This window comes from Dendrobates tinctorius, unplaced genomic scaffold (assembly GCF_039654945.1).
Source record: "Dendrobates tinctorius isolate UK_male_01 unplaced genomic scaffold, ASM3965494v1 ptg000059l, whole genome shotgun sequence".
NCBI lineage: Eukaryota > Metazoa > Chordata > Amphibia > Anura > Dendrobatidae > Dendrobates > Dendrobates tinctorius.
In genome coordinates, this window is record NW_027361727.1 from 19747816 (window position 1) to 19766747 (window position 18932).

At 46.0% G+C, this 18932-nt stretch overlaps 1 protein-coding gene across 1 annotated transcript in view; it reads left to right on the plus strand.

The window, feature by feature from the left end:
* LOC141092401 (receptor-type tyrosine-protein phosphatase beta-like) overlaps window positions 1-18932 on the plus strand; it is a 239049-nt gene that overhangs the window by 88017 nt on the left and 132100 nt on the right. Inside the window, exons 9-12 of the mRNA XM_073578524.1 lie at window positions 2695-2964; window positions 10349-10621; window positions 18095-18349; window positions 18490-18759. Coding sequence (XP_073434625.1) covers window positions 2695-2964; window positions 10349-10621; window positions 18095-18349; window positions 18490-18759 — 1068 coding nt within the window. The remainder of the gene's footprint in view (window positions 1-2694; window positions 2965-10348; window positions 10622-18094; window positions 18350-18489; window positions 18760-18932) is intronic.

An 18932-nucleotide genomic window follows, 5' to 3' on the forward strand; every position in this document is an offset into this window, starting at 1 on the left:
GACGTTCCCTGGAGACTTCCAGTCCGTCCGGATCTTCTCTCGCAAGGCCCCCTTTACCACGAGAATTCTCGGTCTCTGAACTTAACGGCATGGCCGTTGAGGCCGCAATCCTAAGAGAGTCAGGTTTTTCCAGCCAGGTGATTCAGACGATGATCAAAGCCAGGAAGCCAGCCTCTTCCCGCATTTACCACAGGTGTTGGAAGGCTTTTTTCCGTTGGTGCGACGATAAAAAAGTTTTTCCAATGGCTTTTTCCATTCCGTCCATACTGGGTTTTCTCCAGTCTGGCTTAGATTCGGGTCTGTCTCTCAGTACCCTGAAGGGCCAGGTTTCTGCCTTGTCTATCCTCTTTCAAAGAGAGCTCGCTTCCTTACCGCAGGTTAAGACGTTCCTTCAAGGAGTCGCTCGTGTGGCTCCTCCTCATCATTCACCAATAGAACCGTGGGATCTCAATCTCGTTCTTGGCGCTCTCCAAAAGGCGCCGTTTGAGCCCATCCAGGACATTCCTTTGTCACTTTTGTCATGGAAGGTGACCTTTTTGATCGCCATTACATCCATCAGAAGAGTTTCTGAGTTAGCGGCCTTGTCATGCCGTTCTCCTTATCTGGTGCTCCATCAGGATAAAGTCGTCCTCAGGCCCATTCCTTCCTTCCTGCCAAAGGTGGTTTCCTCCTTTCACATCAACGAGGATATCGTTCTTCCATCTTTTTGTCCGGCTCCTTCTCACCCTCTTGAGAGGTCACTCCACAAGCTGGATGTTGTTAGAGCCTTGCGTGTCTACCTCGCTAGGACCGCTTCACTTCGTCAATCTGATTCATTGCTGGTCATCTCTGAAGGTCACAGGAAGGGGCTTCTGGCATCCAAATCCACGATCACTCGCTGGATTCGTTCTACCATTCAGGAAGCATACCGACTTCAGGAAAAACTACCCCCTCCGGGAGTGAGAGCTCACTCCACCCGGGCTGTGGCAGCTTCGTGGGCCGTTCGACACCAGGCTTCGGCTCTGCAACTTTGCAGGGCCGCGACCTGGTCATCCTTGCACACATTTGCGAGGTTCTACAGGGTTCATACCCAGGCCTCGTCTGATGCAGTTGTTGGTAGGAAGGTTCTGCAGGCGGCGGTGGCGCACCGGCCGACCTAAGCCTTTCCTGTTCTTTCGTTCCTTATTGCTGCTCCCGCCCTTGGGACTGCTTTGGAACGTCCCATGGTATTCTGTGTCCCCCAATAAGGCGATAAAGAAAGATGGATTTTTGGTTCTTACCGTAAAATCTTTCTTGGAGCCTTCATTGGGGGACACAGCACCCTCCCTTTTAAATTGTACCGTGTTGGGTCTTTGAGTCCCCTGTTGGGTTGGTACATATGTTTTAGAGAGTTTCTGTTGCTTCTCCTACTGCTTTCTCACCAACTGAGGTGCCTAGTGCCTATCGGTGGGTGTATACTGCCGGGGAGGAGCTAATTTTCTTGTTTTGCATAGTGTCAGCCTCCTAGCAGCAGCATACACCCATGGTATTCTGTGTCCCCCAATGAAGGCTCCAAGAAAGAGATTTTACGGTAAGAACCAAAAATCCATCTTTTGCATAGCAGCCCTCATGTTCACCATCTCACCCTGAATGCCATGAACCTGCTGAGTTAGCGCGGTAAGGGTCTCCTTACAAAAATTTACAATGGCAAAAATATCTTTTAAAGTGGATTCGGTAGTAATAGTGGCAGCCAAATCACCTGAACCACCAGCTCCTCCACTCACACGTGGGCTTCCAGACCTGCTTACATCCCCCCAATATGGGCTCTTCCCTGCACTGCTCCTGATCTTCTTCGTTCTCTTCAACCCCTGCCTCCAACTCCCCCCTCTCCTTGACTGACCGCTCCTCCACCTCCATCCTCACAAACCTTTCCAGGCGTGCAGCCGCTGACATCCTCCTGGCACAAGCAATGTTCTCCTTTGCGGCGTCCTCCAGCGCCGCGTTGCCGGCATCTTTCTGCAGTCTGCGGGTCATGCTGTTGTCCCGCTCAGCTACGGGTACACTCTTGGGGTCCAGGGGTCTTCCGCTCACCATCTCCATTGATTAATGGGCCCTGTATAGCGGCGGTCTCCGCTCACCAGCAAAGTTACAGGCGGGAGAGCTCTGAGCTGCGACCGCTCACATTGCTGGTTAGGCCTTGCCCCCCACAAGGGATATACATGTAAAATTAAGCAGGAAAAACATGGATTAACTGTGCTGCTGATAAATTCAGTACACTCCAAAAAAGGGGGCTTTACACACGGTCAGGTAACAGTAAAAGTATAATTGATTTTATTGGGAACATAGTATAAATACAAGATAAAAAGTGAGGGAAGAATCCACAGGTGTAGCCTTTGTCTGTACCAGCGGTGTATTCTTCCCTCACTTTTTATCTTTATTGTTCACAACGACAACCCTGCACAAAATTGGAGTGACCCTGCCCTTTTTATCTTCCAGTCGTTATTGTATCTGCTTGGTTGTAATGTTTGAGGGTTTTTTTATTGATGTTATATGCAAAATTTGTTAATTAAATATTGCAAATGTTTAATGCACAGAATTTTGTATCCTGCACAGTCAATTCTAGGAATTTCTGGATGACGACATGTATTTACCTTATCGTGGTCAACGTGGTTGGGTAATTTCTTATTCTACAGATGCTGGATATGTTCTCACCTCTCTGTATTTCTTTTTCTGCAGATCCATCTCCATCTGGAACGTTATCCTTTATCACAATTACAACAAAGAACCTGACATTATCTTGGTCAGAGCCAGTAAATATGGCCGGTGTGAATAAGTCCTATAATATAAGCTACGGGATATATCCATCAACTAACTTATCTGTGACAAGTCTCACAACAAATGTCACCCTACAGAGCCTGAGATCTGGGACTAATTACTCCATAACTGTGGTAACAGTCGGAGTCCGGGAGTATCAGAGCTCTCCTGTCACCACATCGGTCTATACAAGTAGGTTTCATCATTATTTGTAACGTTTCTTAAAACTTGTCCCCTGGTGTGCGGAATATTAAAGAGAAAAAGGAGATTACTGAAAAAGAAAAAAGTTAGAGGATATTGATTTTCAGATTTTTCAAGAGAAGTAGAGTCAGTTAAATGTGAAAAACTATGAGCTTTTGTTAAGTGTTATTTCTAAATTAATATTTTAATGAATTTCTGAGCACATTCTGCTCCATTGTTTTCCGAGTTGGGATAATTTTGAGTGATATAAACCCGAAGAAGAGCTTCTCCTGTAAACCAAGAGATCCTCCATTAATATTTCCAGCCAAAAAATAAAAATCCACTTGTGTACAAAGCATGTGAAGTGTGTATTTCATCCAGATCTGTCATTGTTTATTCTCAAGAACAGGATGCAGGTATTAAGAGTACATTTAGGATGGCTACTAATGGAAAACTATTTCTCCTATGCTCCAACCTCAGGTGGTGGCTTATGCCCCTTTAGAACAAAAAGACATGTTCAAATTCAACATGCCTGATTTTTATTTTCTATGACATCTGCCATCTGCGTAAAATAGTGACAAAACCTTAAACCACTGGATGGTCTGCCGGTGCTATCAAAATCAATGGGTTTAGCCAGTATGTATATGAAGTATATGCAACTATCTGTAATCTACAGTCACTTGAGCGCATAAAAAAATTGGTCCTTTTTTCACCCAGGAGAGTGGGATGATTTTTTTCTCACTTGTCATCCGTGTTCTCTCCATATACAATAGTGTTTTGTTTTTTTTTGTTTTTTGTTTTTTTTTACTCAGCAGCTATTAATCTTTTACAGGACTATTTACAGTTTCCCATCTTACAGAATCGCAATGTATCCTTAAGGCTGTGTGCACACGCTGCGGAAAAGGTGCGGATTCATCCGCGCGGATTTTGTACAATCCGCAGGTGAAACCGCAGGTCAAAAGACCTGCGGTTTTACCTGCGGATTGCTCTGCGGTTTTGCCCTGCGGTTTTTCATCTCCTCAATGGAGGAGATGGCAAACCGCAGGAGAATCCGCAGAAAGAATTGACATGTCAATTCTTTCTGCGGATTGAAAACCGCAGATAATCCGCGCGGAAAATTCCGCACCGTCTGCACTGCGGTTTTTGATTCCCATAGGGAATCATTGTACTGTACACCGCAGCAGAAACTGCTGCGGGTCCGCAGCGGCCAAAACCGCTGCGGAACCGCAGCAAAATCCGCAGCGTGTGCACACAGCCTAAAACTCAGATGTTATACTGGTGGTTGTATGGCATCCGATTTATTTATTTATTTTTTTTTTTTTATTCTCGCATCTATCCAATTTCGGAGTCAAATCGCAGTATGCTGGGATTTTCTACTCATGCTTATTCCAAAAGAAAGGAGAAAAGCAATACCCTAAACTGTGTATATTAATTTAAGTAGACACTATAAAGTCTAGACCAAAAAAGACTACTTAAAAAGTTTGTAATCACTCTAAGAGTATTTCTTTTTAAGTAGTCTTTTCTCCTACGCCTCATTGGGGGACACAGAGACAGTGGGTGTTATGCTGCTGGCCACTAGGAGGACACTAAGTAAACCAGAAAAAAAGTTAGCTCCTCCCCTACAATATACACCCTCTTGCTGTCTGAGATTTCTCCAGTTCTTGCTCAGTGTCTATAGGAGGCACTTGGGTCTGGTTTCAGACCCCACCGTTTTTATTTTATTTTTGATTTTTCTGTAAATTTTTATTTTTTAATTAACGGAGTGAAGGGGGCGACTGTTCCTTTCTACGGCCCCGCTCTCCCCCCGAACCAACAACAGGCAAGCATCCGGAGTATACCTCCCCGTACACTTTCCTGCGACGATTGGTGCTGATTCCTCTGGCGATGATCCTTACGGTCACGGTAATACATGGATATGAGGGCAGGCGCATACGAATGCCCTGAATCAGCCCCATAGCTCTCCATCCCCCTGCCATAGGGAGGATCGATTGAGCATACCCCTTTTTAAGAACTCCAGCTCTGCTACATCAGCCCTGGAGGATGAGAAGACCTGCATGGATGGCCCGAACAGTGGTGGCAGGCCTGAGCAATGCAATAGAGGTACGGGGTCGGGTCCTGGCCCTGGGAGAAGCGCTGACTTAGCGTTAGTGATGGTGCACCGCCCCCCCGCTCTCGGCGCTCGGGTAGGATTTGAATAGCGCCACCCGCGCTAACGTCGCCGCCCCTTCCACTTGGCGCCTCTTACGAGACGTGCAATTTTAATCTCGGGGGCCATGTCTTTTACCTCAGCTGCCATTAACCCTTTCAGGAGCGCTATGCCTGCTCTGGACAGCCGGATACACCACAGGGCCACCACTTTCCTCCCGGAGGACACAGCACAGGACCGTGGGTAAGCTGTATTTGCCCTCAGATTAAAGCTTAACCCCTTCCCGGCACATTCCGTGCAGCTGCAGACACTCTGCTGTTAACCCTTTCAGGAGCACTATGTCTCAATCTAAGGAGGCTAAACGGGCTGCTAAGAAGCACACTGTGTTTTTTACCGTGTACCACTTGCAAGTCTGCCTTACCCAGTGCACAGACTTATCCATTATGCACGGACTGCGGCCCGGCCTGCGACCCGGCCTGCGCTCAAACCCCCCTCGCCGCCACTGCTGACGTGCTTCCTGCGTTTAGTACCCCTGAGTGGGCTGCGTCCCTGTCACAGTCAGTGGAGTCTCTGACCCATGCTACATTCTCCCTCCGGGAGGACTCTTTAAGTCAGAAAGCGTCCTTACCTCCCGAGGAGGGCTCTAGCGTCGGCCAGGAACCGTCCACCAGCAGGGGCCGTACTCGTTCAAGGGATGGTCAGGTCTCTAGAAAGCGGACCCATGACACGTCACCTAGTCACGTTTGCACCTCAGCATCTGCGACTCCTGTCTCTCGTTCTCCCTCTCCTGAGGTTCACAACGAGCACGACTCTGAATTCGAATCTGACACGTCAGCCCCTCAGAATCCCCCAACTGATCAAGAGTTGCTTGATTCTCTTATAGAATCCGTCAACAGGATTCTGAAGTTGGATGAGGAAAATATTCCCGCTCCAGCACACCCTATCTCATTTAAGAAAACCAAGCGTGTGCGCAGGTTATTTACCAGTCATCCGGACTTTAAGAAAATTGTCCAGAAACATAGGGATCGTCCACATAAGCGGTTCACAGGGCAAAAGTCTACTCAGGCTAAATACCCTTTTGATCCAGACCTAATGAAGGATTTGTTACAGTCCCCTCTGGTGGACCCTCCTGTATCGCGTCTTGTTTCTATAACGCTCCTATCCGTTTCTGAGGTTTCCTTAGTCAGAAACCCCTCCGATCGTCAAATTGACTACCTTGCCCATTCAGTTTTTGAAGCTTCAGGAGCAGCGCTTTTTCCATCTTTCGCGGCAATTTGAGTCACTAAGGCAATGGCTGCTTGGGCAGAAGTCTTGATTACTTCCTTCCAGGTCACCAATCTTCCTCCGGAGGCAACCACCGTCGCCAGGCAGATAGTTCACGCAGCGAACTTTGTAGTGGACGCTTCTTTTGATGCCGCCAATTGCACTGCTCAAACTGCCGCTGATGCGATCTCCATTAGAAGAGCCCTATGGCTCCGCGACTGGCGGGTGGATGCCACATCTAAAAGATCGTTGACTTCTCTCCGCTTTCAAATGGGTCATCTTTTTGGAGAGAAACTGGACCAGCTCATTTCTGATACTACCGGGGGGAAAAAGTAAATTCCTTCCTCAACTAAAGGCTATTCGGCCGTTTCGCAACCAACAGCCGACGCGTTTTCGATCTTTTCGCAACAATTCCGGTTGGTCCTCCTCTACCTTCTCTCCCGGATCAGGTCGGTCCCCGCGTGGCGACAGAGGCTCCCAGGTCTCATACAGACCTAACTGCTCTTGGAAACCCAGGCCTAGGGCTTCTGGATCTAGGGGAGCCAGATCTCATAGATCTACCCGATGACTTGTTGCGGTATCCGGCGGACAACGACAAAGTAGGTGGTCGCCTACTTTCCTTCAGCCACACCTGGCTCGCGGTTGTCCATGACAAGTGGGTCACGGAGCTGGTGTCCTCCGGATACAAGATAGAATTTTCCTCTCCCCCCCCCCCCCCCCCAAGAACAAGACAAGAGCCTTCCTTCAGGCTGTTCAGGCTATGCTAAGGGTCGGAGTAATCATTCCAGTCCCTCATCACAAAAGGGTCAGAGGATTTTATTCAAACCTTTTTGTGGTTCCAAAGAAGGACGGAACGATGCGACCAATTCTGGATCTCAAACTGTTAAATCGGTTTGTCAAGGTACGGCGATTCCAAATGGAATCTCTCTGATCAGTTGTCACTTCCATGGAAAAAGGAGAGTTCCTAGCATCCATCGACATCAAGGACGCTTACCTTCACATACCGATCTGCCCGTCCCACCAGCAGTTCCTGCGTTTTGCAATTCACGAGGAACACTTCCAGTTCGTTGCCTTGCCCTTCAGACTCGCCACCGCCCCCAGGGTCTTTACCAAGGTCATGGTGGCTGTCATGGCCATTCTCCACAATCGGGGAGTAGTGGTGTTACCATATCTGGACGACCTGCTCATCAAGGGCCTTCCCTTCCAGCTTGCGAGGAATCCGTGGATATAATATAAATATACTTTCTCGCCTGGGGCGGAAGATAAACTTCGAAAAGTCTTTCCCAAAACCGGCTCAGCAGATTTCCTTTTTAGGAATGATCTTGGACACTTCACGCGGGTTGGTCATTCTCCCTCCAGAAAAGACCCAAGCCTTACAACAGGCAGCGCGGACTCTTTCCCGACCAGTTTCTCACTCCATTCGTTTCAGCATGAGGGTTCTCGGAAAGATGGTGGCTGCAATGGAAGCAGTTCCATTTGCACAGTTCCATCACCGTCCCTTACAACATGCCTTGCTGTTAGCTTGGGACAAGAACCCGTTCTCCCTGGACCGCCGGATCGTTCTGTCCCTGCGGGTCAGGCAAGCCCTCGGGTGGTGGACACTGAGGTCCTCCCTGAATCAAGGGAGGTCTTTTCTCCCAGCAAGATGGTTGATAGTAACCACTGACCAAAGTCTTCTCGGCTTGGGTGCGGTCTTTCATCACCACACAGCACAGGGTAGTTGGTCGACCCGAGAGTCATGTCTCCCCGTCAATATTTTGGAGATACGAGCGATCAGATTAGCTCTACGGAGTATCCACCATCTCATCGCAGGTCACCCCATCAGGATCCCATCCGACAACGCCACGGCTGTAACGTATATCAACCGCCAGGGAGGTACCCGGAGCAGGATGGCCATGCACAAAGTGAGTCACATCCTTCATTGGGCCGAGACCAACCATTCGCCCATCTCAGCAATCCACATCCCGGGCGTAGAAAATTGGGCAGCAGATTTTCTCCGTCGCCAAGGCATTACCTCGGGAGAGTAGTCTCGTCAGCAGATTTGTCATCGTTGTGGATCTCATGGTCTCAAGACTAAACAACAAGGTGCCTCGGTTCATTGCCCGATCGCGTGATCAATGCGCCATTGGAGCGGACGCCCTAGTTCAGCCATGGCACCGGTTCCATCTCCCGTACATCTTTCCCCCTCTTCCCTTGCTTCCAAGGGTCATCAAGAAGATCAGAGCGGAGGGAGTACTAGTGATCCTAGTCGCGCCAGATTGGGCGCTCCGAGCATGGTAGGCAGAACTAATACAACTAGTCGCCGATGTCCCCTGGCGACTTCCAGATCGCATGGATCTACTCTCACAGGGCCCGATTTACCACCAGAACTCCGGGGCTCTGTCTTTGATGGCGTGGCCGTTGAATCTTGAATTTTAGCACAGGCTGGGTTCTATCACGATGAGATTTCCACCATGATTAGTGCTAGGAAGCCTGTGTCCATGCGCATCTATCACCGCACCTGGAAAACCTTTTTTTCGTGGTGCAAGGATCATGGTTGATCCCCTCTGGTGTTTTCCATTCCATCCATATTGGAATTCCTTCAATCCGGATTAAAATCGAGCCTCGTGCTTAGCTCCCTCAAGGGCCAAATTTTGGCCTTGTCAGTGTTTTCCAACTCAAAATTGCCACCAAACTTCAGGTCAAGACGTTCATTCAGGGAGTTTCCCATGTGGCGCCTCCTTATAGAAGGCCTTTGGAATCATGGGACCGTAACCTGATTCTCGGGGCCTTACAGGAGGCTCCTTTCGAACCGCTGCAGGATGTGTCACTTACCGTCCTCTCTCTTGGAAGGTGGTCTTTCTAGTGGCAATTACGTCAATCAGACGAGTTTCAGAATTGGCAGCCCTGTCCTGCCATTCTCTGTTCCTGAATTTTCATCAGGACAAGGTAGTTCTCAGGACGTCCCCGTCCTTCCTGCCCAAGGTTGTCTCCCCTTTCCATCTCAACGAGGAAATTGTTTTGCCTTCCTTTTGTCCGGCGCCAGTCCATCGCATTGAGAAGGCCCTCCACACCCTGGATGTGGTTAGGGTGCTGAGACGGTACAACTCGCGGACGGCTCCCTTCCGCAAGTCAGATGCCCTGTTCATACTTCCAGAGGGGCATAGGAAGGGTCTAGCCACGTAAAAAGCAACGCTAGCCAGGTGGATTCGCTTGGCGATTCAGGAACCCTACCGTGTCAGGAGCGCGCCTGTCCCAGCTGGGATTAAGGCGCACTCTACCCGGTCAGTAGGCGCCTTTTGGGCCATTCGGCACCAGGCCTCGGCAGAACAGGTCTGCAAGGCTGCGACTTGGTCCAGTCTGCATACTTTTACAAAACATTACCAAATTCATTCTCAAGCCTCTGTGGATGCAGCTCTCGACAGACACATCCTGCAATCTGCAGTACCTCAGTGTTGAGTGGTACATGGGGTATTAGCAGTTGTACGGTGCCCACCCAGGGACTGCTTTAGGATGTCCCACTGTCTCTGTGTCCCCCAATGAGGCGTAGGAGAAATAGGGATTTTTGTGTACTCACCGTAAAATCCTTTTCTCCGAGCCATTCATTGGGGGACACAGCACCCACCCTGCTTAGCCTTTTGGCTCACTGTAGCATTCTTAGGTTTTGACATAATTATGGTTATTGTTGACTGTTTATGCTTCTACTGCTGTTTTCACTGAACTGGAGAAATCTCAGCCAGCGAGAGTGTGTATACTGCAGGGGAGGAGCTAACTTTTTTTTCTGGTTTACTTAGTGTCCCCCTAGTGGCCAGCAGCATAACACCCACTGTCTCTGTGTCCCCCAATGAATGACTCTGAGAAAAGGATTTTACGGTGAGTACACAAAAATCCCTATTTTTGGTCTATGATATCTCATGCTGTTGCAGTCTGCTTCCATTCTCTATTATATAATGCTGAATACTGCTCCCTCATCCTGTATCCATAGCAATTTTTTTTCTTTTATTACAGAGCCGATATCGGTGACATCTCTGCAGATCGGCGCTGTGACCTCATATACTGTATCTCTGACGTGGAGCAAACCTGATGAGTATCAGATGTCTTACAGCTACAGAGTCCAGACTTTCAACTCATCAGCCACAATGATAAATAATACAATAGTGACAAGTGAATTAGCAACAATAATGAATCTGAGACCGGGAGAAACATATACATTCATGGTCTATACAAGAGCTGCCGATAAGAGCACTGAATCTGACCCGATGTCTAATACAACCTGCACAGGTGAGCATGGAAGGAATCAATGTGATGTGAATTATGAGTGGATGTGACTTTCCTGAAGCATAACATGATATAAATTGTATGTCAAAATGGTTTATTTACACTGTCTTGACTTAATAAGCCCCCCATCTTCAATAATGAATCTGATCCTTTTAGGCTGTGTGCCCACGATGCGTTTTTTAGCATTTCCGCCGCATTTTTGCCGCAGCAGAGGCGCTTAAAAAAACGCATTCCCATGCAATCCTATGGGATTCCACAATTGCTGTGCCCATGCTGCGGATTTTACCGCTGCGGAATTGCATCGCGGAAAAATCCGCAGCATGTCCATTAATTCTGCGGAATCGCAGCGATTCCGCCGCCATAGGATTGCATTGAAACGCTCACTTTACGCATGTGGCTATGCCCACCATGCGTAAAGTGAGCGCTTCATGTGCAGATGGTACCCAGGGTCTGGAGGAGGAGACTCTCCTCCAGGCCCTGGGTAAAATATTCCAGTAAAAAATAGAATTAAAATAAAAAATCGGGATATACTCACCTTCTGTCGGCCCCCGGAGTCATCAGCGGTGCACGCGGCGCTGCCATCATCTTCCGTTCCCAGGGATGCATTGCGAGAATCACCCCAGATGACATCGCAGTCGTGAGACCGCTACGTCATCTGATGTGATTCTCGCAATGCATCTGGGTCGCCCTCCGTCCCAAGGCTGTGGGGTACTCGGTACCGGGCCGGGGTCAGGGGGAGATGTGTCACAGCAGCGGTGACCCGGTCCGTGGCCCTGGGCGCCCAATATCAATGGCGGATGATGTTTGTAATGTAGTTTATATGGAAAGTTTGTGACGCCACCCGTGGTGTTTGGCAAGTAAGATGTTAAGCCAACGCTGCTTGCAGATCCACTGGGACTGATGGTGTGATGCAGCAAAGATGGTGTAGCTCCCCACAGGTGGAGCTGTAGTCCCAGGGCAGTGTAGGCGCTATGGATGAGGATAGGTGCAGGACGGTGTGGGTGCTGATACCCTGATGTAGCGGTTCTGAAGGTGTTATTGACGAATAAATGGAGGACACCAGAGCTTGCCATTTCAAACCTTTACTCACAGTTTGTGGTGCACACTGGTGCCTGCCTCTGTGCCGTGTCCTCCAGGGTAGAGACTCAATCAACCTCCCGGGCAAGTCAGGGCTCTCCTCTCCAACATTCCGCCAACATGTGCCTTTCCTGAACGACTCCTCTATTGCGCCTTTTAGTGTGAAGAACTCCAGTACCGTGGTTCCCTGAAGTTCCTCCTGTCAGATGTTCCTAACAACTCTACTTGTATGACAGACAGCTGTAGCCTACTCGGGGATGCTCCTGGATCCCGGCTCTCTATCAGTTTGCTGTTGTGTCCCAAGTCTTGGATGGGAGTAGTGCATTTACAGCCAACTACTCCACCGGTGTCTGCTGCAGAACCATAAGTGTCCATACAACCTCGGGGACCGGACCCCGGCCTTGCGCTGAGAACCTATAGGCAGGGTTCCTATCCAACCCACTCCTCCTCTCTGTTCTCGTTCTCCTTCGTCCGTACTTGTCTTTCTCTCTATGGAAGCTTAGGTTGCAGTTCTACGTCTTTCTCCTTCTCTTCTCTTTCCAGTGCCAGCTGGCTCAGGTCACTGAGGCAGCTACAGCACTCCTTCTTCCATCCCTTCTTCCAGGGATCCCCCACTCCTCACTGAGTGGCTATCTACTCCGCCGACCTTCTGTCAGACTGACCTGTAATTCTAAACCTTCCCCATCTTTTATATGAATCTCAACTCCACCCGCCTCCCAGCACATCTCGTGTTACGAAGCAAGGAATCACCAGAGGTGCTCTGCTACACTCTAAGCATGAGGCGCAATGTGATCAGTGCTGATCTATCCTGTGTGTGGGATGCAGGTGTTGGAGTGTGGAAAGGAGCTCCCAACTTACCAGGATGGTGGGGCACTACTCCTTAGGAGAAGGTGCAGTACCTCTGTGGCAACTGAGCCTCAGGGGCACCACACATCCCTGGAAACGGAAGATGATGGCAGCACCGCTAAGAACCGGGAGAACTCCAGGGGCCGACAGAGGGTAAGTATATTCCTATTTTTTATTATTTTTAACATTCTATCTTTTACTATTGATGCCGCATAGGCAGCATCAATAGTAAAAAGTTGGTTACACTTGTCAAACACTATGCTTGACAAATGTGACCAACCTGTCAATCACTTTTCCAAGAGATGCTTCAGATCCGCATGCGTTTTACTACCCGCGGCGGGGAGTTGCGGAAATGTGAAAATTTCTGTAATGTGGGCACATAGCCTCACAATTACAGTTGTGGCCAAAAGTATTGACACCCCTGCAATTCTGTCAGATAATACTCAGTTTCTTCCTGAAAATGATTGCAAACACAAATTCTTTGGTATTATTATCTTCATTTAATTTGTCTTAAATGAAAAAACACAAAAGAGAATGACGCAAAAAGCAAAATATTGATCATTTCACACAAAACTCCAAAAATGGGCCAGACAAAAGTATTTGCACCCTCAGCCTAATACTTGGTTGCACAACCTTTAGCCAAAATAACTGCGACCAACCGCTTCCGGAACCATCAATGAGTTTCTTATAATGCTCTGCTGGAATTTTAGACCATTCTTCTTTGGCAAACTGCTCCAGGTCCCTGATATTTGAAGGGTGCCTTCTCCAAACTGCCATTTTTAGATCTCTCCACAGGTGTTCTATGGGACTCAGGTCTGGACTCATTGCTGGCCACCTTTAGAAGTCTGCAGTGCTTTCTCTCAAACCATTTTCTAGTGCTTTTTGAAGTGTGTTTTGGGTCATTGTCCTGCTGGAAGACCCATGACCTCTGAGGGAGACCCAGCTTTCTCACACTGGGCCCTACATTATGCTGCAAAATTTGTTGGTAGTCTTCTGACTTCATATGCCATGCACACGGTCAAGCAGTCCAGTGCCAGAGGCAGCAAAGCAACCCCAAAACATCAGGGAACCTCCGCCATGTTTGACTGTAGGGACCATGTTCTTTTCTTTGAATGCCTCTTTTTTTTTTTTTTCTCCTGTAAACTCTATGTTGATGCCTTTGCCCAAAAAGCTCTACTTTTGTCTCATCTGACCAGAGAACATTCTTCCAAAACGTTTTAGGCTTTTTCAGGTAAGTTTTGGCAAACTCCAGCCTGGCTTTTTTGTGTCTCGGGGTAAGAAGTGGGGTCTTCCTGGGTCTCCTACCATACAGTCCCTTTTCATTCAGTCGCCGACGGATAGTACGGGTTGACACTGTTGTACCATCGGACTGCAGGGCAGCTTGAACTTGTTTGGATGTTAGTCGAGGTTCTTTATCCAACATCCGCACAATCTTGCGTTGAAATCTCTTGTCAATTTTTCTTTTCTGTCCACATCTAGGGAGGTTAGCCACAGTGCCATGGGCTTTAAACTTCTTGATGACACTGCGCACGGTAGACACAGGAACATTCAGGTCTTTGGAGATGGACTTGTAGCCTTGAGATTGCACATGCTTCCTCACAATTTGGTTTCTCAAGTCCTCAGACAGTTCTTTGGCCTTCTTTCTTTTCTCCAAGCTCAATGTGGTACACACAAGGACACAGGACAGAGGTTGAGTCAACTTTAATCCATGTCAATTGGCTGCAAGTGTGATTTAGTTATTGCCAACACCTGTTAGGTGCCACAGGTAAGTTATAGGTGCTGTTAATTACACAAATTAGAGAAGCATCACATGATTTTTCAAACAGTGCCAATACTTTTGTCCACCCTCTTTTTTATGTTTGGTGTGGAATTATATCCAATTTGGCTTTAGGACAATTCTTTGTGTTTTTTCATTTAAGACAAATTAAATGAAGATAATAATACCAAAGAATTTGTGTTTGCAATCATTTTCAGGAAGAAACTGAGTATTATCTGACAAAATTGCAGGGGTGTCAATACTTTTGGCCACAACTGTAGCTAGGAAATACAATCAGTGATTATTTTTGTCTGTAGTCACCGCTACCTACAGTATGCTCTTTTCCAGATCATAGACTGTTTGATTCCAGAACTGTCAGTGATTCATATTTTCATGCTTAGATGATACTGTCTTTCTTTTGATTTTATGTTGTCTTCTCTTCTTTGATTGCTATAATTATTAAATGTATATTTTAATAGAATTTGTTTCAAGTAAGCACAATCCCGGCTCCACCTTCCCATTATCACATTATCACCACTTTGTCACATACATATATGTAACCTTTCTTAAATGAAGAAATATATAATAATAATATCCTGATGTAGGAAAGTTATTTGACATTTAATACTGGGTGGGCCATTTATATGGCTACACCTGGGTGGCCGACTTCAAAATGGTCACCACCCATCTTGAAAAGTTTTCCCCCTCCCATATACTAATGTGCCACAAACAAGAAGTTGATATCACCAACCATTCCCATTTAATTTAGGTGTATCCATATAAATGGCCCACCTTGTATACAAATTCAGTTGCTTTTGTTGTGTTGAAGAGATTGTTATAACTAGGGTTGAGCGAGTATTTTCAGAATCGGTGGCTGAATCTGAATTTGTCATATTGGTACCCTATTGTTGCCGAATTTATGTTCGACAATTGTTTCCGAACATATTAGTTGTGTATCTGAAGCTCTGAGAACCTGTTGAAACATTTGAATCAGTAAGTTATGTAAGGATTTTAGCAGCTCCTGTGGCTCTGAGATTGTGCAGCTGATGATTGCAACTGCCAAAAGCAGTCTTAGGTTGTGTGCACACGTTGCGGATTTGGCCCCGCGGATCCGCAGCAGTTTCGGCTGCGTTGTACAGTACCTTTTATATTCAATGGAAAATGAAAACGGCTGCGGATTTTTCCGCTCGGATTTGCTGCGGTTTTAAATCCGTAGCATGTCACTTCTTTGTGCGGAATCCGCAGCGGTTTGACACCTTCTCCATTACCAGGTGTCAAAACGCTGGGGAAAACCCCAGGCTAATCCGCACTAAATCATTTGACCTGCGGATTTACCTGTGGATTTAGCCAAATCTGCGCTGAAAAATCCGTAGCAGAATCCGCATCGTGTGCACACACCCTTATTGTGACTAGCCAGTTTTGCAGAGTGATTTTCAGCAGTGCAAAAAGTACAGATGAAGTACACAAAACCATGTGCTACATGTGTTTTTGCCATGCTGAAAAAAACCACATTGTGAAACCAGATTTGCCCATTACATTCCATTTGTAGCCACAAAGCAAAAGCGATCCATCACTTGCGATTTTTGTATTTCTTTTTCAAAGTCACATTTCATCTTTTTTCTTATGGTACTCATTTACGTTTTTGCCCATATGGTTAATCAATTTTGTACAGAATAAAAAATGTTTTTTATTTGTCTTTTTTTAAAATCTTTTTACGCTTATATATAGCAAAAAAAACAAAATCACACGTTCTATTAAAATGTTGCAAAATTTGCGCAAAAGTTTCAGGTGTACCGAAAATCACTCCAGATTGGGACTGCAGCACATTTACGCAAAAATATTAATTGATGAACTGGCTACAAATTGCTGGGTTAAAAAAAAAAGTTAAGCAGAAATTAGAATTTAAACTAGGTGCAACATTAAGAAGAATTTAATGCAAAACAAAAATCCATTTTAAACAGGAAAAACTAGACAAATGGACACAAATGCAATAATGGAGATGGATATTAGCCATTCTTTTTCTACTATGCAAAAGTGTACATGGAAAAATGACATGTCTAATCACCACATCTCAAAGTTTGAAAGATTAAATTGCAAACCTGCTTATTTTTACAAGCACTTGGTATTTTACCTATGTCAGAAGATTGTTTCTTCCATGAGTGTGCAAATTACTATTTGTTCTCCTACAGAAGGAAAATCCAGAATGAATGAATGAATTTAAGATAAAAAGTAAAAGTCCAGCATTTTATAAGATGAACATGGCAAATTTGTTCAGATCTGGACACCACGGGACAGAAATGCTCACTCATGTTGACCTACCTTCTAAATTGCCTGAACCTGACATCCATTAATTTTATCCTTCAAGTAATAGCATTTTGTTCACTGGAATGACACACCAGCCTTATTTTTTTTAATTTATTTATATCTTCTCCATTTTTTATTTTTTTTCCTTTCAGTTACATTTTGTTAGAATTAACTCGACCTTCATAAATGGAACGGCCCTTCATGAGCTTGACTTGAAGGGTAGTCTGGTCTAAAACTACAACCTTGCAGTTGCTCTGTGACTGCAGATTTGTGAATCCTCCCACTGCTCGCATTGTTCCGATTCTTCGGTATCCGCTCCGGCCACTGAGCATATCGCATACTTGTCGTTACACAGCCACCATTACTGACGCTGACAGAGAATCCTCACAGCACACAGTGTGAGGATTAGCAAGTCTGCAGTCACATAGGATGACTGCAGACTTGTTGGTATAGACCGGACAACTTCTTTTTAACCTGTTTTGGCTGTATATTGTATACAGTTATACTGTTTTGTCTAATTCATGTTTTCATTTCTACTGCTGCATGTGTTACATCAGGCATCAATCTATCTGTGCTATTTCTCCGGAAACTGTTTATAAATCAATAAAAAGTTTGGAATCAGAAGATAGTAATGCTCCTTTTAAAGGGAGACTGTAATTTCCAAAATGCTAATTCAGCTACTGTCTAAACAGGATCAAGGACAGCGTAAAAGGCTGAATTTTCATATTTTTGGGGACAACAGACACCCTTTTGAGGAAAGTATTTCCATGATTGGGAAGGGTTTTCTGATATCTACCAGATTATGTCACAACTTATTTGTTATTTGCTGGAATGTTGAACCCAAGGGGACTGGTTTGAAAGTTGCAATTGTTTTAGCCAATGGGTGCATAGCGCATTAGTTTGTTAAATGGAACCTATCCGGTCTGATGAGGCTCTCACCCTGCAGATATAGGGTTAATTCTCAGTGTTGTAATGCTGTACTGAAAGTGCGGCACCAGGGAGAAAATGAACTTTACTTGTCCCAGTAGCCACCATGCGTGTCCTTAGCAATTACAGTCCCTGCACACAACACTGTGAGCACACCCCACTGACTGACAGCTGACTCAGCAGTGCATCAGTGCAGAGTTGGCTGTCAATCAAAGTGCTAGGGCGTTCTTACTGCTAAATCTCATGGTATAGCGAAAGATGACGATGGCCGCGCCACAGTCCCGAGAGGAATATAGTTCATTTTCTGTCGGGAGCTGCGCTTTCAGTACAGCAGCTGGGCACCTTCATGATTCTATTGACCTGCTTTATATCTACTGGTGAATACTGTTATGTGATGTGACTGGTTCCCTTTAATGTGTTTGTAACAAGTGCTTTTTTTTTATAATATACATATAGGTCACTTAGTAAATATGTAATTGTTCTACTACTGCAGGTTGATTACTGTACTTGCATCATACCAGAGGTAACTGCTGTATAACTAACCTGTCTGTGATTTATATTATCAGTTCCCGGACAAGTTTCCAACATCACCATGAATAATTACCATTCGGTTGATGTTCTTGGAGCCTCATGGATAAAACCAGCAGGAAAAGTGGATAATTATACAGTCAGTCTAACAGGAGCCATCAATAAGACAACACAAACTACTGATCCACAAGTGAATTTCACAGGATTACTACCAGGCAGAGAATATAATGTCACTGTGCAGCCAGTCAGTGGGAGCTGCAGCCAGACATCTGCTCCAGTGACCGAGGCCACATGTGAGTATCATCAGGATCTGCTCAGTAATGGCTCCTTATAATCCTCATATCACCATTCTCCGCTGTTACCGGCACTTTCATCTTATTATACAGATGCTGGATGTGTTCTCACCTCTCTGTATTTCTCTTTTTTTCTGCAGATCCAACTCCACCTGGAACGTTGTCCTTTACCACAATTACAACAAAGAACCTGACATTATCTTGGTTGGAACCAGTAAATATGGCCGGTGTGAATAAGTCATATAATATTAGCTACGGGATATATCCATCAGCTAACTTATCTGTGACAAGTCCCACAACAAATGTCACCCTCCAGAGCCTGATATCTGGAACTAATTACTCCATAACTGTGGTAACAGTCGGAGTCCGGTGGTATCAGAGCTCTCCTGTCACCACATCGGGCTATACAAGTAGGTTCTATGTGTTCTTGAAAAACTAAGTGATATATTGGTGTTTGTATCACAGTTTGTATTATTATATTAACAGTAACACCTTCAATATGGCTGATTGTTGAAGAACAGCCTGAAAATAATGGTAGAATCATGAGTATATTATTGAGATGGAAGTCGTTGAAGTCAGGGAT